Source organism: Hemicordylus capensis, chromosome 4, assembly GCF_027244095.1.
Source record: "Hemicordylus capensis ecotype Gifberg chromosome 4, rHemCap1.1.pri, whole genome shotgun sequence".
NCBI classification, from domain to species: Eukaryota; Metazoa; Chordata; class Lepidosauria; order Squamata; family Cordylidae; genus Hemicordylus; species Hemicordylus capensis.
The window spans coordinates 280748863-280774184 of NC_069660.1; the positions used below are offsets into that span (position 1 = coordinate 280748863).

General features: G+C 45.1%; 1 protein-coding gene across 9 annotated transcripts in view; it reads left to right on the forward strand.

The window, feature by feature from the left end:
• SLC26A7 (solute carrier family 26 member 7) overlaps positions 1-23641 on the forward strand; it is a 127845-nt gene extending 104204 nt beyond the window's left edge. For all 9 annotated transcript variants that reach the window (XM_053251063.1, XM_053251069.1, XM_053251064.1 and 6 more), the window contains 8 exons: positions 2650-2756; positions 3085-3151; positions 4318-4458; positions 6753-6801; positions 9320-9423; positions 17837-17891; positions 18010-18113; positions 21610-23641. In XM_053251063.1, coding sequence (XP_053107038.1) covers positions 2650-2756; positions 3085-3151; positions 4318-4458; positions 6753-6801; positions 9320-9423; positions 17837-17891; positions 18010-18113; positions 21610-21645 — 663 coding nt within the window. In that variant the 3' untranslated portion in view covers positions 21646-23641. The remainder of the gene's footprint in view (positions 1-2649; positions 2757-3084; positions 3152-4317; positions 4459-6752; positions 6802-9319; positions 9424-17836; positions 17892-18009; positions 18114-21609) is intronic.
• The last annotated feature ends 1681 nt before the right edge of the window (positions 23642-25322 follow it).

A 25322-nucleotide genomic window follows, 5' to 3' on the forward strand; every position in this document is an offset into this window, starting at 1 on the left:
AACCACCGAAAGATGCCCCTTTGCTCATCTAGTTGGCAAGGGCATTGTCTGTTCTTAGGGACAGTTCCACTGGCCCTCTCGACCCCCAGCACAGTACTTCCAGTGACTGTTGCTGGTGTCTGTCTTACGTTTCTTTTAGATTGTGAGCCCTTTGGGGACAGGGTTCTTATTTTTATTTATTATTTCTCTGTGTAAACCGCCCTGAGCCATTTTTGGAAGGGTGGTATAGAAATTGAATAACTAACTAACTAACTAACTAACTAACTAACCACTGCCAACTGAAGAGCTGCTGCTGCTGCTGCTGCCGCCACCACCACTTACCTATTTGCCTACCTCAAAATGTGGTGCCACTGCTGAGAAGTCTGGAAAGGGGTTCCCATATCAGAATTTGGTATTCTTGGGCAGCTGCCGAGGGAACCAGGCCTTCTGAAGGGCCCACTGCTGACCCCTTCTGCCCACAGCTTTGGGTGTGATGATGGAATGACTTGGCCAAGAGGGTCATTGTGTTTTTGCCTCCTCTGTCTCATCCCATCCGCAAATGGGAGCTTTCATCCAGAGGCCCCTGCATTACCTGGGGGAAAGTTTCCATTTGTGGATGAGGGGATGCTTGAGGAGGTGGCAACTTAGCTCTGATGTTGCCTCCTCAAAACACACCACCATCCCCTGACAATGCCAAAATAACCCCTCACAAGCCTGAGGTGCTCGCCCTGGTAGGAGGGCATTTTGCCAAGGGCAAAAGCCTTTGGCTGGCTGTAGCAACTCTCTGGCCAGGAGCTGCTACACCCAGATGGATGATGTTTCAGTACACATGGGGGCTCATTAATCCTCAGTTGCTGGTCCTTGGAGTTCTGATTTTTGAATGTGTGCAGCTTTAGGTAGCCCATTTCTGAAGTGCAGTGCCCTTTGTTGAGAGAAGACTTCCTTTGTGTGGGTCATAAAAATGAGCTTGTATCCAAAGTGCTCATCTTATCCACCAGCTTTGTTTCTTGCTGTACAAGATTTGAATTGGGTATTGTCCTTCCCCTTTTAGTCTCTTCCCCCCACCCCTTGCCTTATGCTTGGAATTGGAAGATCCTTTGCAAAAGCAAGTGCTGAGCCCACAGTTTCCCCAGGCTGTATGCTTCAATGCTCTTACAAAGAAATCGCTTCATTCCAGATGAGATTGTAATTTCACTATGGCTAATTCATTCTGAGGGATGTGAGTTGTGGTATAATTTATATAGGAATGCATCCACTATGGAAAAGACCTGAAATAATCAAATTGCTTCAGCCAGGTAGCAATTAGTCATCAGAGGTTAATTTCCCATCATTTTGGGTTCCTTATAACCAGAGCACTAGAGATGAAACGAACCTTCAGTCTACAGTTACTCATCAGTCTTCAATCCGCCGGCTTCTCATTTCTGCATATAAATATGCATTTTGCTTATTTGGATTTATTTATTTATTTTACGCATCGTTCCTTCTTCTCTTCTCAACTTACAGGATAAATCTTGAATTTAGGAGGAGCAAAATTGCAGCCTAGCACTCTGCTTAGGAATAATAAGCAAGAGTATGAAATTCAGTAACATTAAAACAAGAAGTAGCTGAAGCTTTCTACACAAATGGAAAAATGAATACATTTTAATTTCAAATTTGTAAAAAGAAACTCTTTTATTTTCCAGTCATGATTTGTTTTTCTTCCTACACTTTAATATTCTGGTTCAAACCAATAAAAGTCATGGAGATGTCAAAATGCCCAGGGTTTTCCACAGGAAATGGCAGTATTTACTTCTGGAGAGCTGTAATTCTCGGAAATCAGAATGACCATAAAACAGAACGGTCTCAGACTCACCTGCCATGCCAATTAGTTGGGGGGATTCTGAGCGGACCCTCAGTAGAGGATTTCAGAGGTTGAGCAAATTCCTAAGAGTGGAGATGATTCTTCAGATAGGCTTTCTGAGCTTTCAAGGTCAAAATCTTCACATTAACTTGAACTCAGAATGGGTGAGATTAATTTCAGATATACTGTATTATCCTGGCATGAACAGAAACTGCACTGGTTACCAATTTGTTTCTGAGTTCAGAAGTGAATTCTGAGCCCCACCATTTATTAAGATTATCTGGGGAGGTCCACCTGCAGTTGCTGCCAGTTCAGTCAGGCCTTCTTGGTTACCACCCCCAAGCTTTGGAATGCACTCCCTGCAGACATGTGGGGTTTGGCCTCTTTGCCAGTTTTATGGCAGAGTTTTAAATAAAAAGGCCTTGAAAAATGCATACCTTTTAAAATCAGGTATTTGGTGTTGGATTGTTTTGGTTGTTTTAACTTTTCTAAATTTTTGTTTAAATGGTTGATTTTAATTTTTTTTTTTTTTGGTAAATCATCTAGAGATAATGTGAGTGGGCAGTAAATAAAGATAGATAGATAGATAGATAGATAGATAGATAGATAGATAGATAGATAGATGTTAATTGTTAAATTGTTAAATTGTTTTGATTTTAATTGTTTTTTTTTTTATTTTGATGTAAACCGCCCTGAGCCATTTTTGGAAGGGCGGTATATAAATCAAATAAATAAATTATATATGTGAATGAATAATTATACAGATGGTAAGAATCAATAGTAGAGACCACTTTTTAAACTAATTGTTTTTTGTCCTTTGTTCCTTACAGAGCATATGGGTTAGCACCTATGTGTTTACAATTTGCTTTGCTGCTAATGTGGGATTATTGTATGGTGTAGTCTGCACTATACTTATAGTGATTTTCCGTTTTCCAAGGTGAGACACATTTAATGTTCTTAGGGATAAATTGTTTGGCACCTGCTTTCTTGAAATATAGCATTTTGAACCATTTAGACCAGAAGCTGAGCTTGACTGTGTATGTATTTATTTTTAATTCTTTATTATTGCTTTGACTACCACCACAACAAAGTGGCGTTCAGGCAATATGGTCTTCACACAGTGGGGCTTCAGTTCATTCACAGATTCTGGAACACTGGATTAGCCAGAAGCCACAGGGATGTATTTATTTTTTAGAAGAAGTTTGTTTAGGAATTTACATCCAAGTATGCACTGTTACATTTGCTGGTTTCCCTATCTGTTATAGAGCAACAACACTGAGTCTGAAACATATGAAAGAAGCAGAATGCAGGTTCAAAACAGAAGCAGATCCTGTAAGCACAATCTTCTCTACTATCTAAAGAAAGCTGCATTTCAGCTCCAGGAAATTTTATTTTAATCTCCCCCCTTTGCATTTGTGGGATTTTGTGCATTTAAACCCTTTCCCCAGTAGTTCATATACAGTTTGCTTACAGTCATAGAATGATGGGGCAAAAGTGGATTGGCCTTATTTATCTCTCCTGACCCAATGGGAACCTCATTTACCTGCCAGTGCTTGGCATGAATATGGAATCCTCCTTAATCCAGGACAGTACTATGTGGTCTTCTGTAAGAGGGATGGACATGTTTGGGGCCCATAAACTTGCTGCAACCTGTTGGCCAATTGCAACCAAATCACAAGCAGGTAGTGCTGTCCCCAGGATGATTCTCTGAGGTTTGGGACCTCCTTGGAAGCCCATTCTGTGGAATGAGGCCTATAGACACAAGATTATGCAGATGTATTCGGGGTGGCTGGACTGTCCTTATAGAGCCCTGGCAGGGTGCGGGGCCCAGGACAAATCAGCTAGTGTGGGCACCCCCCCTTCCAGTTAATTCTAATGGGGGTTTAAAGAGTGGGACACAGGGCGGTCACCCTGCTTACCATGCCTTATGGACAGCCCTGAGAGGCAGATTAAGCTTTTTGCTGCCTGTAGGCAAAAAGGCTTTTGTTGCCCTTTTACCTTAAATAAAAAAGATTTACCTTCTTTTTATATAAGGTAAAAGGGGCACGTTCTCCTCGCCCACTCCTCCTTTGCTGCAGCCGCTGCTGCCCACAGAGAGGGGCAGCAAAATTTGAGGCGGGGCAAAATTTGCTGCTCCTCAAATTTTGCCGCCATAGGCAAATGCCTACTCTGCCTCTCTGTTAATCCACCACTGGATGTATTAAATAATACTGTGCAGTGGCAGCCAGTGGCTGCTGGGTTGTGTGTGGGGGGGATGAAACGGAAGGCAGAGTATCCCTTTAAAAGTCAACAAAGTGTTTCCTTACTTCCACACAGTCACTTCTACCCAGGTTTTCCTCTTACCTTGTTTCCACACAACCAAAAATTGGGAGAACACACAGCCCCCAAACCTGAGTAGAACACAGTTTTTGATTGTGTGAATGACCTCACTATGTTTGCTTGTAACAAAGTGCTACTATTTACTCAACTGGTCTTCTCTCCCCCCCCCCCTTTCAAAGGAGTCCTTGCAACAGGTAAAAATAATTTCAGTGAACAACCCACTAGTCTTTCTAAATGCTAAGAAGTTTCACACTGACTTACTAAAAATAATCCGGAAGGAGTGTATAGGAGCACAGCAGCTACCTGAAGATATGAACAAGGTAAGGCATGCTAAATAACAGAATGCTAATTGTTTGCTCTTGCTTTGTATTTTTTTTTGTCCAGAGTCATTCATATTACAAAACTAGAAATCCAACCGTACTCTAGATTTACAGTATGGCGGTAATTTTACCTTGCTGGGGAAAGGCCATAACTTGATGGTAGAAATCACATTTTCACAGGAAACATATTGGGGGGATAAGGGAAGCAAGAACATGCCCATTGGCCTCACTCTCTATGTTGTGCTCCCTTGACATCTGCATATTCAGCACATCTGGCAGGGGAGCCCACAGGTAAATACAGTTAGATGTGCATAGGTTTCCCTTTCCGATCTGGAAAGGGAAACCCATGCATGTCTAGCTGAATGTGCAGATGTTGGGGGTAGCAATGAGTTGCAGGGCTGGTGGTGCATCCTTTCTTCCCATTCCAGGCGCTCTCCTGAATCAATCAGGAGTCAGATGTGGAGGCAAGTTGGGGAGTCTCAGTCAGTGGCACGCAAGTGCTGAAATGAGGGCATAGAGCTGCTGAGGTGGTTCTCTGGTGGGAGCCACCTGCCAATGCAGAGGGGCTGGGGAGAGAGAGGAAAACTCCAAATTACCAGAAACACTTGGGAGGCAGCTGCTATTGGATGTTATAGAAACATCACACACCTCCAACTCTCTCTCTCTCTGCTCCCAAAGAACTGGCCCTGTAAAATTCCCTGGAACCTCCCACGGCGTAAAGACTACTTGGGACTCCAGCACAATATTTATTTTCCCCCTGCTTTGTAAGATTGTGTGACCTGGCAAAAAGACAGGCCACATTCCATTGCTGCAGTGGCAGAGACTTTTTTGTTGACTTTGGTTAGATTTGGTTAAGGAAGCAAGAGCTTGATTGTTCGGAGCAGCTGATCATCCATCACTCTAAACAAAATCCTTGATTATATGAGTGCTCAGTCTCTTTGCAAATCAGTGTTTGAGACTGTGGAGCAGATCCAGTTTAGGAACCTGGGGGCATAAGAGCAGGCCTAAGAAAACAGTAATCTGGTTGGAGAGCCAGGAATGCAGTTGCCCGTGATTGGTTCCAGGGCACAACATGTGCCAGCAACCAAGTAGCTCTGATATTGAACAGACGCATACACACAGCACTCCACTGAAGCATGGCATAATCCGAAAATGAGTCATGTGCCACAGGTCAAGAATTATGCAAGTAGGATGTGGACCAGTAAGGACTCAGTCCTTTGAGCACAGAAAGGGATGACATAGATTCATGGCTCCCTCCAGCCATGCTTTATCCCTCTTTGGTTCCTGGTGCCAATGAATGACTAGAAAAGAGTGGGCTGGTTCAGATGTAAGATCAAACCATGGTTTGGTGCTGCATAATGATCCTCGAAGAAACCAGGGGCTCACAGTCTCTCTTCTCCCATTTCTGGCTCTCCTTGCATTCTCTCCATCCTTCCCACCCTCCCTGATTTGAGGCAAATTATAGTTTGCCATTTTGATCAAATTGGAAAATCATGGTTTGGGCTTGCCTTCCAAACCATAGTTAGCTGGTTCAGGTGGAATGACAAACTAGGTTCATCTAAAACTATAAAGGGAGAGAGGGAATTATGGTCCATGTGGAGAGAAGGAACCATGTGTCACCTCAAGGACCCTTTAGGTCTTTATTACATAGTGCCAAACTATGGTTTGGTGTTTCATCAGAACATCCCAGAGTGTTGTCTGAGGAACAGCAATAACCTTATTGGGAGTTCTGTTATTGCTGATTAAAAATAAATAAATCGAATGGATGTGGTTAGTTCTGGGGTCTGTGACTGTGTGTAACATTGTTATTGACAAACAGAAATATGAAAAAGAGAAATCTGGGGTCCTTTGCAGCCTTATCATTATGGTCCATGATTATTATGGTCCATTAGTGGTCACCATTGGACCCCATGTGGCAGGCATTCCAACAATGCTACATTATTTTCCCCACGTCCTCACAATTCCTCAAGTCCAATTACTTCCATGCGATTCCAAGAAAACTTAGATAAATTGCCCTTTGTGCTGAATCTGTATGTTCATATGCCTTTTAAAATTATAAACTAGAGCTGCTGAGGCCAAGTTCATGAAGGTATGTCGTTAGCTCATGAAGAAACACTTAGGACCAGTCTCCAGAGCTAATAAGAACATTACAAAATAGCTCTCATTCACTGCTGCCAGCATGTCATGTATGGTGGATTTGCAAGACTGTTACATGGAATAGCAATTCACTTTTTGCATAAGGGAAACCACCAAAAAAACTTGATTTCATCACGTAACTTTTGTTTTTGTTTCAGTATGAACAGAACATGTTGCTCAGTCCCTTATCCAATGGAAATTGTCATGGTGAGTTTTCAGATATAAATATTTAAGACATAGGACAGAGGCTAAATTTTCCCATTCATATCCCAAGTGCAGCACCAGCTCTTACAGCTCGATCAAGGTTTAAATCAGAAAGCCAGTTTCGTGTAGGGGTGAGAGTCATAGGAAGGCCAGTCAAATCCCCATTCAGCCATACGCTCAGAAATGGGTCAGTTGTTATCTGTCAGGCTAACTTACCTTCGCAGTTATATGAACTGTGTCAGATGCATTGGTATTTGTCTCATAGTGTTATGGACATTTGTCACCTCTTGGAGAGGCAGAGATGCTGTGATTTTAATAGCTGCATGATAGGCAGAAACCAACAGGAACAGGTTTAATCAGAATGAATATGCTATTAGAGGAAAAAATGACACTTGCTGAGTTCATTTCCTCAGAAATGAACCTCAGTGAAGACAGAACCTCTCTCTTATCGATCTCTAACCACTGTTATAAAATAAAGCGAAGGGAGGGCATTGCTTTCTGCAAAGAACAGACAGTATAAATAATCACATTCCCATCCATTACATTGGTAAGGGAATTAGTACCACAAGCTATGTTAATGCACAGTGACAGCTCCAAAAGCATCCTTTCCCAGATACAGAAGAGAGAAACATTTTGTCTCTATTCCACCCCTGGGAAGCTGTCCTCCAAATATTTACCAGGTGCCTCAAACATGTTAGGGATCTCCCAATCCTAACATGCCTGGGGTTGTTGGTGGTATAGTCCAAGTGCTTTTCTATAGCACCATGGTATCATAGTAGGGGAGTGGACAACAGATGGTATCAAGGTGCATATGCAGAGTGTGGTTATCCTAAACTGGCACAGTGCTACATGCTGTGATATTGTGCATGTACTGGGATTTTTCCCTGTAAGAGCATAGGAAGCTGCCTTAACCCGAGTCAGACCATTGGTCCATCAAGCTCAGTATTGTCTGCACTGACTGGCAGCAGCTCTCCAAGGTTTCAGGCAAGAGTCTTGGATGGTACCACAGAGCTTAGATAGTGAACAGGGTCAAAGGTGCCTTGACTGAAGGTAGCAGAGTGGCACATTGAGCTTCCTCAGCCTGGCAAAATAGATTCCACTGGTCACTTCACATTATGTTTGTTCATATTAAGTCTATATGAACACCATCTAATTAATGCTTTGATGTCTTTGTTTCACTGGGATGCTAAGGAGTTGATTTATTTATGTTACTGGGGTGTTATGTTTTGTTTTGTCTTCCATTTTAAATGATTAAAACAAATCTTCACTGACACAAGAACCCCTCATCTTCCATGCCCAACAATGGTGTTTTGAGATTACCTCTACCTGATGCAATATCCAATTAAAAAGTTTTGAGCCTATGTGAAAACCTAGAAGCCTTTAAATGTCAACTATGCTCTCTCCCTCTCCCTCTCCCTCTCTCTCTTTTCTCTTTTAAGTAAATCACTAACCACAAGGAAAAACAAATACGGAGGAATTTTCAAAGCTTTTGATGTCTTCTCCCATTATTGCTAGTCTTTCACTATCTGTCTGTGACAAAGATTTTCTTTTTTCTCTTGGGATAATTTTGTCTTAGCTGTAGAGAAGATTGCATTAAAGCCTAGCAGTCCTCTTAAGTATATTTTTTGTTACTGTCAGGCTGGAGTATTCTTTTTTCTTTTGGTCCCCTTGCAGTATGTTTATGCATCTACAGTTAAATAAGCCACTGAATTGTTGATTATTTTTTGAGAAGTATTTAGTGCCAATGTAAATCCGTACAATGTTGGCACTTAGATCCCTTGAAGAATTTTAAAACTCTTTATATTCTTTGTCAAAATGATTTAGCTTAAACCATTTCACTTTAAACCTCCAACTTTTCATTCAGTGCCTTGTATTTTATAATAACTAAAAGGTCAGTACACACATGTCCTTGATTTCTGGCTAAGGCCCAGACCTAAATCTGATAGGTCATTTTGCGATACTTGCCAATATTTGTCAGAAGAAAGCAAACACACTTGTCTTAAATTATGTGAGCAAGATCTTCATTGTGGGTTAGAGAGCAAATGATATGAATACATGTTACTTTTCTGCGGTTCACTGACTGGTCTACTCCACTTGTAGAAATCTGAACATAAAAAGTTATTTTCCTACAATGTAGAAAACACACATTTGACATATTAACTGCTGAATTAATCAATTAAATTTACATGTTATAAAACATCTATGAAGGTGCATGTCTGAAGAGTTTAGAGAGAAAAGCAATTTTCCCCTTAAATATGCAATTACTTACAATTCACTCTAACAGTGTTTTTGAAGCAAAGATCTCCAGCTTTTGCCCTCAAACCATCTGAAACCAACAACAATATAACAAAGGAAATATAACAAATTTGTTGAAAGAAGGAAACACCCAGTCCAGTATTAGCTGATTTCCAGCATTAGTTTTGTCACATGGAAAATTCCACATTTCATAGGGAATATGTATGTGAAGCTCTCAGAAGTGCATATTGCCTTAATGAAACTAACCTTTTAACTAAACATATAGGTGAGTCATCATTACAGCAGCGTCCTGGTGAAAGGCACACCCTAATATTAGACTGCAGCGGCTTGACTTTCTTTGACTACACTGGCATCTCTGTGCTCACTCAGGTATCTATGATCCTCATATGCATTTCAATTACATTCATCCAAACGTATGTCTGCTAGGTGAAACTCACACTTGTCTTTGGCAAGGAATACTAAAGAAGCTATTGGCGCGTAAGCCATCATTTATTCAGCTTTACTAAGCTTGCTTCTACTCTGCCCCCCCCCCCACCGCTCTTCCCCCTCCAGCGCTGGACTTTTCTAAAACGTTTTGGGGGGCAGCAGAGTTCCTCCCTGCCGCCCCTGCCCCCGTCGTCGTTTTCCAAGTTTACAAGCAGTAAAAGCTGGCGCCATGCATGCGCTAGCAGGCCTTATTGCCTTTTTCTTAGGAAGTTTTTTTTTTCCACCATTTGGGTTTTCTTCTGACCAAGTGTGGTCTGCTCCTTTTTAAAAAAAATATATCGTTCTCCAAACCACCCTTTCCACAAATGAGGCCCATCCAAACCCTTTGGCAGTCCCTCTTCTGTTAGAATTTACAATTGGATGCTTAGCTAATGGGAGGATTACCAGGCTGTAAAAGAAATATTCAAGTACCATGAGTCAAGTAAGTGGCTGAGAGACACAGACCGTAAAGGGTCAAAGAGTCAAACCAATCAGAAGATATTTGAACATGCCTTATATCTGCCTGCCACTTGCCCCTTTCAATGTCTGAATGCTTACATTGCTATTGTAGGCGCTATTGATGGCCAACATCCTCACTAACAATGTGGAGACAATGGCCGCATTCGCACGTAATGTGGAACCTTGGGTCCAAAGGACTAGCAGTGCTACTCCTCTCACCCCCCACTCTCCTGTCCGCATTAGGACTAAATGGAGCGTGTCCTCTCTGCAGTCAGTGAGGCTGCAGAGAGGAGCTTGAATTGGCTGTGCAGGCTTCTTTCTTGCTTGAAGGACAGCCTGCACAGCCAATCATGCAGGGAGAGAGGGAGGAGTTTCCTCCCTCAACTCCGGTCTGAAGGGATGCGGCCTCCAGTGCTACATTTGGACGTAATGGAAGTTCCATGGAACCCTGGTTTTGAGCAGCAAAACTCACTACAAACCAAGGGTTCAAACTCCAGAGAGAAACTGTGGGTCATGGAAAGAACAGGACTGGAGTTCCACGCATTTGGATGTAACGGTAGGGAAACTTCTGCCCCGTGCAACTTCAGTTGCCCATTACGTGTGAATGCAGCCAGTGAGTTCAAACCAACTTAAAACTTTTAGTAAGGCAGAATCCCACTGTAAGCACAGGGAGGGGGGGGATTTTCACTGATCTCTTCTTCCCAGAAGTACTCTTTTATACCTTCAAAAATGTTTTTTTTTAATGTTAAATACTTTGGGCTGTTAAAGAACTTCTGGGGGAAGGAAATATCATCAAAGGCCTTTTTCTTAGGAAGTTTCTTCTATATCAGTTGGTTTTTCTTCTGACCAAGTGTAGTTTGCTCCTTTAAAAAAATCATGTTCTCCAAACCAAACCTTTGAAATTGTAAACTGCTCAGAAATTTGTATATGGGGTGGTATAAAATGGGCTAAATAAAATAAATCAAAATCTCCCCCCCCTCACCGCCCACTGCTTGCAGTGGGACTCTGGATTACTAAGCACTGTGGAGGTCATTTGCACGCATTGTCTCTGCAGACTTAGTGAGGATGTTGCCCATTGTATTTATCTGAAATAATTTACCAGGTAGAAACTGAAAGTCACACAATTTTTCATTGAGCAGTGTTTTTCCACCTGACATGGTAAAGTGACTTTGAACCCGCCTCCTGCCATTTCTGCCATGCCTTAACATATTTCATGTAAGATTGACTGCAGACGACAAATTGGGCCACATCCACACGTAACCCCAAACCGGAGTTAAACATGGCCGAGGTTTCCATTTGTAACTCCAAATCATGCCGCAGACATTCGCAAGCCAAACTCCAATTGCAGGAGAGTGGAGCCCCTCCCTGTTGTTCAGCTGCCGAGGCAACTCCCAGAAAGCTTCACAGCCCGGCTGTAGGCAAAGCATCACCATGTCTGCTGCCTGGATGCAATTGGCCACAATTTAGAAGGGGGCATGTCCTTTGCACTTGGCTAGCTTCAGCTTCGATGCCCAGCCTCCTCACGCCAATGACAGCATAACCCTTTCCTCACTCAACTCCCAGCTATGTTGTCTTAATAAAATTACAGCAGAAAAATGGATCGTGGGGTTTCTGGTCACAGGTGGCTTTGTATTTAAAGCTTTGTCTGCTGCACTGAATGGCAGGCATGGGAGCACTGACAGGCTTGGTTACTGCAAGTGGTTCCTGCATGTCTGCCTTTAAAAATCATCCCGCCCTTCCTTCACAACCAGCACGCAGAGCACTGGCCCCCACACACCCACACTGGGAAGAAGCAAGCTCCTCACACACCTTCAAAGCCCCAGCACAGCATGTGCTGCTCAGGTCTAATCTTGGCTTGGAGTGGAGGGTCCCATCCAACCCACAGGCCACAAGCTGCCATCCCCAAGGGGGGACCTCATGGCGTTCTCTGCTACACCCGCTGCAAAGCGCTCATCATCCCATGCACCACGTGCTAAGGGGATCCCATGTCCCCTTCCATCCAAATATAACACAACCAAGATGGCTGCTCTCCCTCCTCCCTGAAAGTGTACATCTCAGTGCATTCCCTGCAATAACCTGCCCCATAAGCCTTTCTAGACCCTCCACACCACATGCAACGGGGATCCCATGTCATGTTCTTCCCCATCCGACACCCCGAAGGTGCTTGCCGCCCTCCACGACACTGAAAATGTCCAGAAAATGGCTGTGTCATGGCTCCTGCCCAACATCTTGGTGTAGACATCCATGAAAAGCCCTTTCAAGTCCACCACACCTTGCAGGGTCGTGGTGTAGTAGTTCTTCCTCCCAAAGTATTCGTCATACCGTCCCCCCCCCCCCACCAAATTTCAACGTGAGTCCCATTGATACAGTCCAGGAGGCCTGGGAATCCCTTCTCCTTGAAGCCTGCCATCACCTCCTTCGGGTTGCCCATGCTGATCATGTTGTCTGTTAATAATTCCACCAGCAGCTTCACCACTTCCCTGACTATCCTGTAGACAGTAAAGCTGCCAACCACAAACATGATGCTGAGAGTCAGGTAGTTGGAGTTGAAGGCCAGCTTGGAAATGGTTATGGCAACCCTCCTCCATACAGAGATCATACCGCGCATCACTGTGTCCTGCTGGCAGAGATAGGGCTCCATCTCGCTTTGCCATGTAGTTCACGGTCACCCTGGACGTCCTGAAGCTATCCCAAAAGCGATTGTCGTTCCACTTGTCACTGTTCTCCATTGATCTCCACATGCTGTTGTACCCAGGCAGCTCCCAGTTCCTCCTTTCCTTGTACCATTCTGTTGGAAATTCTCTGTGGTGAGAGAATCCCTTTCTCATTATAGCAGAGTGCACAGAGGCACAACACAGCGGAAATTTAGTTAGGCATGCGTGTGTGCTGAGAGTAAAGTAACTTGGAGCCAATTCATAGTTTCAAATCAATATAAAAGGCATTTATTAAGGAACTCCATTCTAGATAGGAAAGTGAGGAGTTAGGATCTCTAATCTATCTATCTAGCTGGATGCAGGTAGATTCTGCATCCTCTCTGCACATATGGTGCAGGGAGAGAGGCTTGCCATGTTGCAAGGTAGGAGGCCAGGTAGCGAAGAGAGAGAGGGAGGAAGGAAGTCCTTGAGATTAGCAATCTACACATCAAAGTGATAGCATCAGAGCAGTGGAGAAGGGATAACCAATGTCTTGACTCTCTAGCCCTCTGACTTACTAGTCTGTCCTCCACTGTCTGAGACAAAAAGACAGCGCAAAGTCCTTTAACTTCCAACACATTCCTCATCTAGGGCCTGGACAGCGTGTGAGAGGGCCCCCAGCTTTCTCCAGCTGGCTTCGACAGCCACCCTTGAGTCCACAATCACCTCCTCATATCTCATGGAGAACCTTAGGAACCTTGCAGTCTCCACATGGGCCGCAGTTGCTCCACGGGGACCCAAGCCCTGCAGGGCCCCCAGGACGGGTGCCCCCTAACCCTAACTGGCTCACCACTGGGATCAGAGGGGCATTCCTGGAGACAGGGTGGGCAAGGCTGAACAGTTCTGTCTACCTGGCATGGGGCTTGTGTGTGGCTTCCTCCTCCATGGTGCTGAGGACCATCTGCATGGCAGAGCTGTGCCGCCAGGTCCTTGGCCAGCTGGAGCCAGTCTATTTTCTTCCCGTTGTGCAGCTGGGCCATGCACTCTGCATTCATCATGAACTTGCGTGGGGTCTCAGGGTCATGGGCTGGCTCCTCCAACAGTAGCTGCTTGCTGGGCAGGGCTAGCTCAGCTAATTGCTCTGGTGAAGTAGTGGATGGACAGGGTCTTCCTTCACCAGTGACTCTGCAGAGAGGGGGCATGATGAGGAAGTTAAGATTTAGATCCCGCACAGCACCACCTTCCAACACCCCCCCCCGCAACTACACTCAAGGCACATCCATCCCACCACAACAAACCCACGCCTGCACAGATCACCCATCAGCCTCCAACCACCACATCACCCCTGTCGCAGCCTAGCACCCACCAAGCCTCCCACCCCCCAACCACCATGGCCACCGCACTTCCCCACCCATCTGCCAGCACCCCCCAGGAACCGCACCACAAAAGGCAGTTAAACATGTCACCCACCTTCTTGATCTGGCACATAGACTCCTTGGCCTCCGCAGGCACTTGCACCTTCAGCTTCCAACCCATGGCCCTCTTCTAGAAAAAGCTCCCTGACTATGTCTGCAAGAAGGCCCTGTGACTGGGGGCTTCCAGGTCCTTCACCCTCTTGCATCCCATGTTCTAGCAATGGCATGGCATACCTGAAGGGTTCCCCTGAGTTCAGTTGTTGCAGGTCTTCCATGTCAGTCTCATCATCGCCCCCCTCTTCTGCCTCTTGCACGGTGTATGTGCCAGCATCTAGGAGGCAGCCAGCTGTGTCCGTGAACTGGACCTACACCGTTTCGCATCCCCGGAGGTCTCCCCCACACCTCACACTCCTGCCAGGTGTTGGGCAGGAGTAGGTCGGCTTGAGGAGCCGGAGGAGATGGAGCTTTGCTGGGAGGCCATCGTGGTCGTAGCCAGTGGACCGCCAGGCCACCCAGAGGCAAAAGGGGCCTCTGAAACCAAGGCAGCATGCTGCCACCCTGTCCCAAAGGTGCAGGTTGGCACCTCCCTCACAAGAGCATGGAAAGGGGGGGACGGTGCCACAGGGGGAAATGGCTGCATCCTCTGTGCTTGCAGGGGCAGCAGCAGAGGGTGCTTCTTGACTGCTGACCATGGTGGAAGATGGTGGAGAGGGCCTGCTAACCCCCTGTGCTGCTACAAGAGCAGCCATCTGGCTGGCCCTTGGCCTTTTCTCCAGCGGTGGGTGCCCGGTACTATGTCCCTCCTGCCTAGCAGCACCGAGGCCAGCAGGTCGTAGTATGGCATTGTCCTGGGCTCCACTCCGGACATCTGATTGTGTATGGTCTCCTCTTTGAGTTTTTTTAAAAATGTGCTGCAGCCTCTCTCTGCACTAGCTCGCAGTCCTTTGGTAGCCAAAGCAGGCCATCTGGTCAGAGATCCAATCATAGGTGGCCTCATTTCTGAAGCTGCTCTGGAGCTGACTCTGGACCCTGTCACTGGTCCAGATCTCGATGAATGCCCCACTCTCCACATCGCTCGAGACCCTCACCCTGTTCTTTTTTCAGGGCACTATAGTTTGGCTGCTGCTCGTGGCACTGCCACCTGTAGATCTCAGGCCAAAAGGATCCTGGGATTCCATGGAAATTAGGATTAACTCGGTTTCAGTTGCAGAACTCGAGGTCGTGGGGCACACAACACTGGTCATGTGACTGTGAATTGGGGCAGATGTATGCTTCTGGGGCGGCTGCCTTGTGCACATTCATGAAGGTCTGGATGTGTGTAGATGTGGCCAGGCCATCAGTCGTACGGTAGATGGATAGGGCCAGGAGCAGGGACATAATGCTCATGGCTAGAGGTGTGCTTTTTGTTTTGGATACAAAACATTTTGTGCCCAAAACAGGCCATTTTGGCTGTTTTGTAGCTGAAACAAAACACCCAATGCTCAAAACAGAAAATTTTGTAAGCCAAAACAAAACGTCCCTGTTTCAGATACAAAACGGTCTGTTGTTTTGGCTGTTTTGGAACTCCATTTTGCATTCGCAAAAAGTCTTTCTCCTTCAGTCTCCATTTTGAGTTTCGACATCTGTTTGAATTTCCAGCCCTTCCAGACTGCAGATTGGCCAGCGAAAGCATAGCCTGATCTGCTGGCAATTGCCTCCTTATTCCTTTTAAGGAAATTTAAGGGTAAAATTTACTCTCATTGGCCAGTGAGGCTGTGTGCACACTGCATGGGGCAGTGTGCATTTCATTGTTGTTGTTTCACACTGTTGTGTGTAGATCAATTGCATTTCTGGGGTGGGGGGATGTGGATGTGCATGACCTTTGGAAATCTGCCTGGTTCTTTGCAAAGCTCTGCTGTTGTTGTTGATGTGCGATGTTGATGCTATTTGGGGTGGATTCAGCGCAGAAAGTGTGCTTTGGGGGTAGAAGAATGAGTCAGGTAGTAGTGCACCAATGGGTGCCTGCTGCCACCGAGATTCCAAAGGAACTGGGGAAAGAGCTGATTTTTAAAGAATTTCTGAAGTTTACATGTCTTTGGGGCAGATATGGGGCAGAAAGGGGGCCTGAGGGGCAGAACAGTGGGTTGTGTGGCAGTGCCCCAAGGGCTGCCTGCCACAACCCAGATTCCAAAGGAAAAGGGAAAAGGGCTGATTTCTTATGAATTGTCGAAGTTTACACGTCTTTAAGGTCCCCCCCAGGGAATAATGGAGGTTTCCGCAGACCCATAACTCCACCTGGGGGGCACTGGGGTGGCCGGGAGCAAGTGGTGGTGTAGTGCACATAGGGTGCCAACCACCCCCATGGGTTTCTTACCCATGGGGTGCTGGGTTCTGTTGTTTCTGAGCTGTTCTGAGTGTAGATTCTCTGGTAGCATATGAGATTTTCAATGACAAACCATGAATCCACTCTCATAGTAGTTCCACCATGAATCCACTCTCATGAATCCACTCTAATAGGTCATGCCAGGCCTCACAGAGGGCATTTGTGCATTCACGGTGGCCAAAATGGCCGCTGCTCGCCTTTACGGAGGCCCGAAAGGGCCCAAAAGACTACATTTACCCAGCTGTGGCGGTTTTGAGAGAGGCCGGCAGGGGTAGAGGGAACCTTTGCGGACCCCCCCCCCCCCCCGCGGCTACAGTAAGCCCCCCCAAAGGGGCTACTGGTAGTTACTTTTCATTTAAAACAATTTTTTAAAGTCCGTGGACCTGCTGGACCGGACAAGGGGAGTTCGATGGGGGCCAGACTGAATTGGCCCGGTTCCATTCGAGGCCGGTCCAGCCTCGAACCGAACCAGGCCAGACGGCTCCGTGCAGACCCCTATTTGGCATTACATCTGAATACGGCCGTGCGATGTACTGTATGTTCTAGTCTATGTTAGTTTTCCACTTTCATTATTGGTCAAAATAGGCACAAACAAGTTTAAGTTGCATGAGTTAAAATACTGGATACTAGTTCTAGGGACAGATAACAGCGGGAGAGCTATTGCTTCCATGCCAAATTATAGACTTCTAGGAGGTATCTACTGGCCATTGTGGGGAACAGGATGCTGGACTGTATGGACAGACTTTAAGCAGAGACCTTCTAGATCATTCACTTGTAATAATGCTGCATTTAGCTTTATCATTCAGTCCACACAACAATAGTAAAACAGACTTTTAGGGAATGTTTATATTATGGAACAGTTCCCTCTGGTGGCCATTTGGAATATAGCATATACATATTTCCAAGGCTGTTTTCAGCATTTGGACACATGTACAAGGAATGGGACATTTCTTCTGAGATTGTGGGGTGTCTGTGGAGGGACAACAGATTTGCCCATTTGGATATGTTAATTCAAATAAAATAAATATGATTGGGCTAATTTAAGAAGCCAGCAGATATAGGATGTGGTGGCCACTAGCTTGGATGGGCTTTAAAAGGGACTTAGACAAAGTCATGGAGGACAGGTCTATCAATGGCTACTAGTCTGGTGGCCATAGGCCACCTCCAACCTCAGAGGTAAGATGCTGCTAAATAACATTTGCAAGGGAGCAACAGCTGGAGAGAGGGCATGCCCTCAGCCCTCGCCTATTGGCTTCTCGGAGGCATCTGGTGGGCCACTGTGTGAAAAAGAGTGCAGGACTAGATAGGCCTTGGGCCTGATCCAGCAGGGCTGTTCTTATGTTCTTATCAAAACATTAATTATTGGGGGAAGGGGGTGTGGGAGAAATGTTTCATTTGCATTCAGCCCTTCCAGCTCTCTAGTAAATCTTATATTTGTACCCTTTTAGATCTACACAGATTCTAAAAAAAGAAATATTGATGTTTTGCTGGCAAATTGCAAAGGCAAGTATCAGTGCCCAGTGTGGATACATTTATATTTACATTACAGTGTACATACAAGTTACATTTCCAGATGCCACACTCTTGTTTTGAATCATTCACATTTTGTGTCTTATTACAGCTTCTTTGATAAAGGTGCTGACGCTCAGTAAGAAGCTAGAATCTGAAAATGCTGTCTTCTTTGAGTCCGTTTCTTCAGCTGTGGCTGCCATGCATTTTAACAGGGTGAGTCTACATGCATGACAACAGAAGATAAGAATGGTCATGTGTTCTCTGTCTGGCTCCTCTCTCCAAACTAACCAATCATATGCCTCGGGATGAGGCACAAGCAGGATGAGAAGGTTATATGCATACCTTGTTCATCCTTTGCATCTCATGGTCAAGAAGTCTACTAAGTCCAGCTGTTCTGGTTCTGGTTCATCATCACTGATAATGTTTGTTCGCTCGTTTTTCAACTTCTATACTGCCTCTCATAAGGCATTCCATGGCGGTTCACAAAAGTCAAAATGCAATAAAACTCCACAAAAAATCACATTTAAAACCTTAAAATCAGTTAAACAGTAAGGACCATAAAGCACCAAAAAACAACCACCATAAAAAAGACAAACAGAAGCAGGATTGCTGAGAGACCTGGCACCCACAAGGGGTTAAAGCCTGAACAAATAAAAAGGTGTTTAGTTGTTTTTTTAAAAAAACAGCCACAGATGTCAGGAGCGGACATTCACTGGGAGAGCATTCCAGAGCCCGGGGCAACAACAGGCCCTGAGCTGCATGTACGACAATTTAGCCTCTCTCAAATTTGGCACACGGAGCACAGGCCCCTCCGACGAACTGGTTGGGAGGGCAGAAACCCTTGGGAGCAGGCGGTCCTTCAGGTATCCCGGGCCCAAACCATTAACGGCTTTAAGGGTAATAACCATCACCTTGAATTGGAACTGGAAACAAATTGGCAGCCAGTGCAGCTCTTTCAAAATAGGTGTAGTATGGTCCGAGTGAGCAGTTCCAGAGATAATTCTGGCAGCTGCATTCTGCACCAACTGAAGTTTCCGAATATTCAACAAGCAGGGGCGGAGCCACCAGTGAGTGGGCGGGTTCAAAGAACCCAGGCTGTTGCTCCTCAGGGGCCTGGCGCCTCAGCCTCCCCCGCATCTGATGTCAGATGTGGGGGCGGGGCTAAACTCTCCCTGCGTTTGATGTCAGACCCAGGGGGCGGAGCTGGGGGGGACAGCGGCAAAACCCAGGCCGCTGCTGGTCTCCCTCTGCCCCTGACAACAAGGGCAGCCCCATGTAAAGTGCCTTCCAGTAATCCAGTCACAATGTGACTAAAGCATGAGTAACCGCGACTGAATCTACAGTACCTTCTATGCATTTATCAAATCTCTTTTTCTTTTTAAAAAAGCCATTTGTGGTAGTGGCCTTTACAATAACCTGCAGCAATAAAGTACACACAGGAACTATGGATTTCATGATAAAGTATTTCCTTTTGTTTTTCTTACCTGCTAATCCGATTGGAGGACCTGATATCTTATGAACTGACTAAGGTGAGTCATGTTTTTCCTGTTCACTCTGGGCATGAACTCATCATCATAAATCTCAGATCCCTCAAGACACATTTTTGTTCTAAATGATAACTTGACTCATCAGGTCCGGAAGTGGTTTTTTTAATATATGGTAGCCATTTTTGTTACAATAATTGGTGCATGTTCATATATGTACACTAAGAGGGGAAAACATGGGCTGACGTACAGAGCAAGGATACACCAGTGCAGTTAGAGAGTAGCCTAACAGAACTTACCAATGAACTGCACCAATACAGCAAGGAATTGGCAATCTTCTACACAACCCTTCCCCAGGAAACCTTTTGTTCCACCCAAGACTATGTCCCCAAGGGTCGTGCAGCCCTTGAGGACATAACCTTGGGTGGTGCAGAGGGCTTCCTGGAGAAAGGGAGGATGTCAAGAATTGCTGCTTCCACACTGAACTAGTGCAGTTAGTCGAGAAGTTCTGTTAAGCTGTTCTCTCTCTGCACCAGGGCATCCATGCTCTGTATGTCAGCCAGGATATCCTGGATATCTGGGCTGGTGGGGAATTAGAACGAACTGCATCCAGTGACAGTGAAAATCATCGACTGTGATTATTGTTCTCTCCATCATTCCTATGGCTTGTCACTGCCATTCATAAGTGGCTGTAAACATCTGCCTAGTCATAGGTTCAGCTCTGCCCTTTCAGCCTGTGTTAAGTAGGTATAATATAATATATATAGCTCGGGGGGCTGGTTTGGAACCAATTTCTTTCTCTTTCTACCTTGCTAGCTTGAAACAAACTTGTTTATAATGTAAAGTCATGTAAGCCTTCTCTGTAACTGCTATTAAATGTTCAGGCTGTGTTTGGAGTTTGGGTTTCCATTGTTTTATGCATGACTACAGAGTTGGCCGGGGTCCAAGACAGCATCCCCTCCAAGACAGATTAAAGTCAAACTAGTCAATGGGCTGTTGTTTTCTGTTTCTTGTTTTCCCTATTACCGTGAACAGGCACATTCTGGTAATTAAATTAGAAGAGTCTTCTTCCTCCTTTCCCACCAAAACCGCTTTAGGCTGAACTAAGGAAAGCTGGTGGCATTAGTTTAGCTGGATTTCATAGTGGAGAATATGCTATCATTTAGCTCTTTGAAGCTCATGATCTCTCTGATGAGTATTTATGTACTTATGGAGCAGCCAGGTTGATTTGTTTTCCTCACCTTATTGCAATCCCCATGGGGTGTGAAGGGGAACATAGGAATCTTCCTTCTACAGAGTCAGACCATTGGTCGATCTAACTCAATATCATCTACCAGACTGGCAGCGGCTTCTCCAAAATTACAGACAGGAGTCTCTCTCAGCCCTGTCTGGAGCTGCCAGGGCAGGAACTTGGAACCTTCTGCATGCAAACATGCAGGTACTCTTTCCAGAGCAGCCCCATCCCCTATTTTACAGTGCTCACATGTAGTCTCCCATTCAAATGCAAACCAGAGTGGACCCTGCTTATCAAAGAGTTCATGCTTGTTACCATAAGACCAGCTCTCCTCTCCACCGTACAATGAATTCTTCTGCCATCTCGGTTTCAGCAATCAAACTGCTCACAGCTTAGTCCAAAGTGTGATGGCCATGGAATCAACACATTGCTTGCGGTTGTAGTCAACAACATCTGGGAATCCCTGTTAGAGGGAACACTGAGCAGGAGATTTCATTGTTTTAAAGGTCTAGAAGCTATAGTTTGGCCACTCTTTCTGGGTCTAAAAATATTTCTGCTGTAAGGATAAATGCTGTTTGTTTATTTGTTTTTCCAGTACAAAAATTTTCAATACAAAATAATGAAAAAATTGATACAAAAAACATTTTCTGAACAATCGTGTCCACAAAGCCATAAGAAATTGCCACATTCATAATAGCAACTTAGTATAAACATTACAATCCATATAAAATTTTATCTTCCAAAAATCCAAAGGACCCCACTGAGTACAGTTAGTTCTGTTAGTTTCATCATTTGAACCACCTCCCAAACCTTTTCCCGCCAATCAGTAACAGAGAGAGAATCAGAGTCTTTTCAGTGTCTTGCAGTCAAGAGTTATCAATCTACAGATTTACAAATCATTCCACCAGAACTACCACATGTTAATGCAATTACTCTGTAAAAGAAATCTATAGCTCTAAAGCAAGATATCTTTTGTTTTCCTCCTTTTTAGAATTTCTGCAAGCTTAACGAACACAGTGAGGTCTGATGCCAGCCTGATGTCTATATCAAACTGCTTACCTGCAGAAGGAACTACTCCACAGCATTTCTCCAGATCTTTAAGCATGGAATTTTGTTGGTGATAATTCATATGCCAAGTATATTTAATAGCCAACAGCAACAGTGTTTACTGGTCTATAGTTCCTACAGGTTTTCCCCTGAGTTACCATCACTGACAATTTTTCATAACCTGGATTGTTCTTTGGTGGTTACATATTTTTAATGCCTTTAGGTTAAACAAAAATTAGAAAGCAATTTAGGATATTACTTTATTACAGTGATTTATATTGTTTTAGTTCTATCCTATTGTAACTTAATTGTATCCTTTTGTGCACAGGAGAATACAGTGTTACTGAATGTTGTGCAATAGATGGTATCTGATCCAAGATCTACAGCTTGCTACATGCAAACACCAACTGTGATATAAGATACATTTTCTGAAATACCCAGGACGCACATTAGAGCAGGGGTTACACACACACACACACACACACACACACACACACACACACACACACACACAGAGTTGTTTTTTTAAATCTCAAAGCTTCAGCTAAGGTACCCCATTTATATAAAATATGCACACCCAAAAATTGTGATCTCTAGAAGCATATCTTGCCAAAGTTGGTGGAAAATAAAATACAAGTCAAGTGAATCTGCCCTGGAACCAGGCAAAAAACCAAACCAAAACCCACCCCTATCTATGCTGCTGCACTCTTCCTCCTCTCCTCATGACCGGCTAGCTAGGTGCTCAGGCTCAGCCCACCCTTCCCTCAGCCTGATAGGCTCAGCAGCAAGGGAAATCCCTCAGAGAGGGAGGGATGCTGCCCGACACTCCTCCCCCTCCTGGGAAGAACTAGGTGTTTCAGCTGGAGAGAGAAATCCTCTGATCAGGAGCCAACAGAGCAGTGTGCCAGTGAATCAGGAGGGCTCTAGCTAAGAAACTCCAGGGTTCATGTACCCCTGGTTGATAATTTCTGCATTAGAGTAATCTCAAGTCCTAAAATTCTTGAGTGACACCATACTTTCCACACTCTTATCAAAACCAGCCAGGCCACTGATGATTCTAAGTATTGCCTATATACAGCACACTGTTTTGGTTTTTAAAAATATCTTCTCATCATTTTAAAGAGTTGTTTCTAGTTATAACCACCTATTTAGCATTTGTTTCTAAAATCCCCAAGTCTGACCTTTACTGACAGGTATGTAAACTAAGCTTTGACTCCAGCAGGATGGTGCTAATTAACATTAGTTGGAGGTTCTTATAACGGAGCCTTATTTTGTATTCGATGTAAAAGGGAAGGCCCCTAAATTAACATGTATGAGAAGAGGCCCACATTTTAGTGTGCAGCTACAGTCCTAAGTGTTCTGACAGTGGCTGACCTTAGAGCAAGAAAGTGCTGGTGCAGCAAGAGGAGCAGAAGACTAACAGCACAGCACTTCCAGACTAACTACACCAGTGAAGGGGCAGTTTTTGACGACCTCCCCTCCCCTAGGAAGTTCTCTGTGCCACCCAAAAATATGTCCCTGAGGGCTGTGCAACCCTCAGGGCATTTTTAAGGGTAGCACAGAGTGCTTCTTGGGGAAGGGGAGATAATCATAAATCGCCTCTTAGCTGGTGCATGGTACAGTTAGTCTGGAAATGCTGTTAGTCTGCTTTTATCACTGCATTGGTACTTCCCTGTTCTGAATGTCAGTCACAGTTTACATATGCAGTGGGAGATGTTTGCATTCATTTTGGCTCAAAGTTTGACATGCCTTTTGACAGTGTGTTCTAAATTTCTTTAGATCACTCCAAAATTGTTCAGGGTAGTTTGGAGATCCTGGATTATTTTGATCAAGACCATCACATGTAAAATTGTAGATTATGTTTTCATACTGGGAGGGGCCTCCTAGGGAATGAAATATGCACAAAACTACTCCCCCCACCCAGATTGTTTTGCATAGGTACCTAAATATTTCTTATAAAAGCCTTCACAAAACTGTTTACTGTTCTTTGCAGACATCTTTGGTGGTTATGAAAAGCGCCCTTTTTGGTTAGTTCTTTTGCAAATGTTCACTTGTTCATTTAAGTTAGTGTTCCACAATCTTCCTCTGCCCCAGGCATTTTTAGATTGGGGGGGGGGAGGGAATTGGGGCATGCTGCCCCATAGGAGTCTTTCTTTTGCAGTGCTGGCAAAATAACTGCATTTTAATAAATCTTCCAGGAGGTTTTTCACACATGGCATTTAGGGTGCATCCCCTCCTGAATGGAGGCTGCGAGTCCACATATCAGCTGGAATAACCCTGACGTCCCTGTGAGCTATCAGGGACCAGTAAATAACTGACTCTGCTTTCCCCCGAATTACTGATAAAAATTACCGCACATTCTAGCTTGGCCCGAATTATGTCTGGGGTAAAAATATCCTCTATTTGCGGCAGCTTTTATTTGAAAACCCGAGCTTTTTTGAATGCCGCAGGAATTCACGTTATGGTCTGCTATGAGTGATTTACATTTGCAAGCACTGGGGGAGAGGGGTTGTGGCAGATGGGTGAAACCCTGCTCTTCCATAACCAGCTGTCAAGCTCTCTCACCCTCTCCTCTGGAGTATCTGCTGATACTCCTCACAGCCTCCTCCTGCCTTGGAGGGTCAGCAAGTTGACTGCCCGTATCTCTGGTCTGCTGTGGGAGCAGAGCCAGCCCTGCCTCTGCCAGGTGACCCCTTTCCCTTCTCGCCCTTGACGGTGGGGGGCAATGCCTTTGGAGCAAAGCACCTCTGGGCTGTGAAGACCTCCCTGCGTCCCGCCCGCCTGCCTGCCTGCCTTCCCTTCTTCGCTCTTGCCCGTAGTGTATGCCTGTTTTGTTTTTCTGGCCACCTGCTGTGTCAGATCATGGGCTGGGGAGTGGTGGCAGCAGCAGCGACAAAAATCACTGCTGGGGCACACCAACCTGTCTGTCCTGGGTGGTGTGGTTGCCCAACCGAAAATGATGATGCTTAATTTGCAGGAGAGGGGACCTCCAAAGGCCTTTAAGCCCAGGCTCCAAAATTACCTAGGTGCACCTCTACACACAAGCCACCTAATGGCGCCGCAGGGAAGTAACTTGCCTAGGGAGCAAGAGGTTGCTGGTTCAAATCCCCACTGGCATGTTTCCCAGACTACGAGAAACACCTATATTGGGCAGCAGCGATCTAGGAAGATGCTGAAAGGCATCATCTCACACTGCGCAGGAGATGGCAATGGTCAACCCCTCCTGTATTCTATCAAAGACAACCACAGGGTTCTGTGGTCGCCAGGAGTCAACACCAACTTGATGGTGCAATTTTACCTCTGCACACACACATGGGAAATTGCCATTAGTTCCCATTGGTTTTTTTTCTAGTAATGTTTTGCACATGTCCAGTATGAGCAAAACGTTTCCAACCAGGAGAATATTAACAAAGATTTAATTCTTTTCAACCATTTGCTATTCTCAATGCAAAAAATTAAAATTTTACAGTGGCTGACATCCTAGTGAAGTATCAGGAAACAGGAAAAGCACCCATGTAGTACTAGAGCTTCTGAAGAGTTCCAGACTAATGGTGCTTGTGTGGGGTGGGGTTTCAGTGGTGCTTGTGTGTGTGGGGGGGATTTCAGTGGTGCTTGTGTGTGGGGGGATTTCAGTGGTGTGTGTGGGGGGGGATTTCA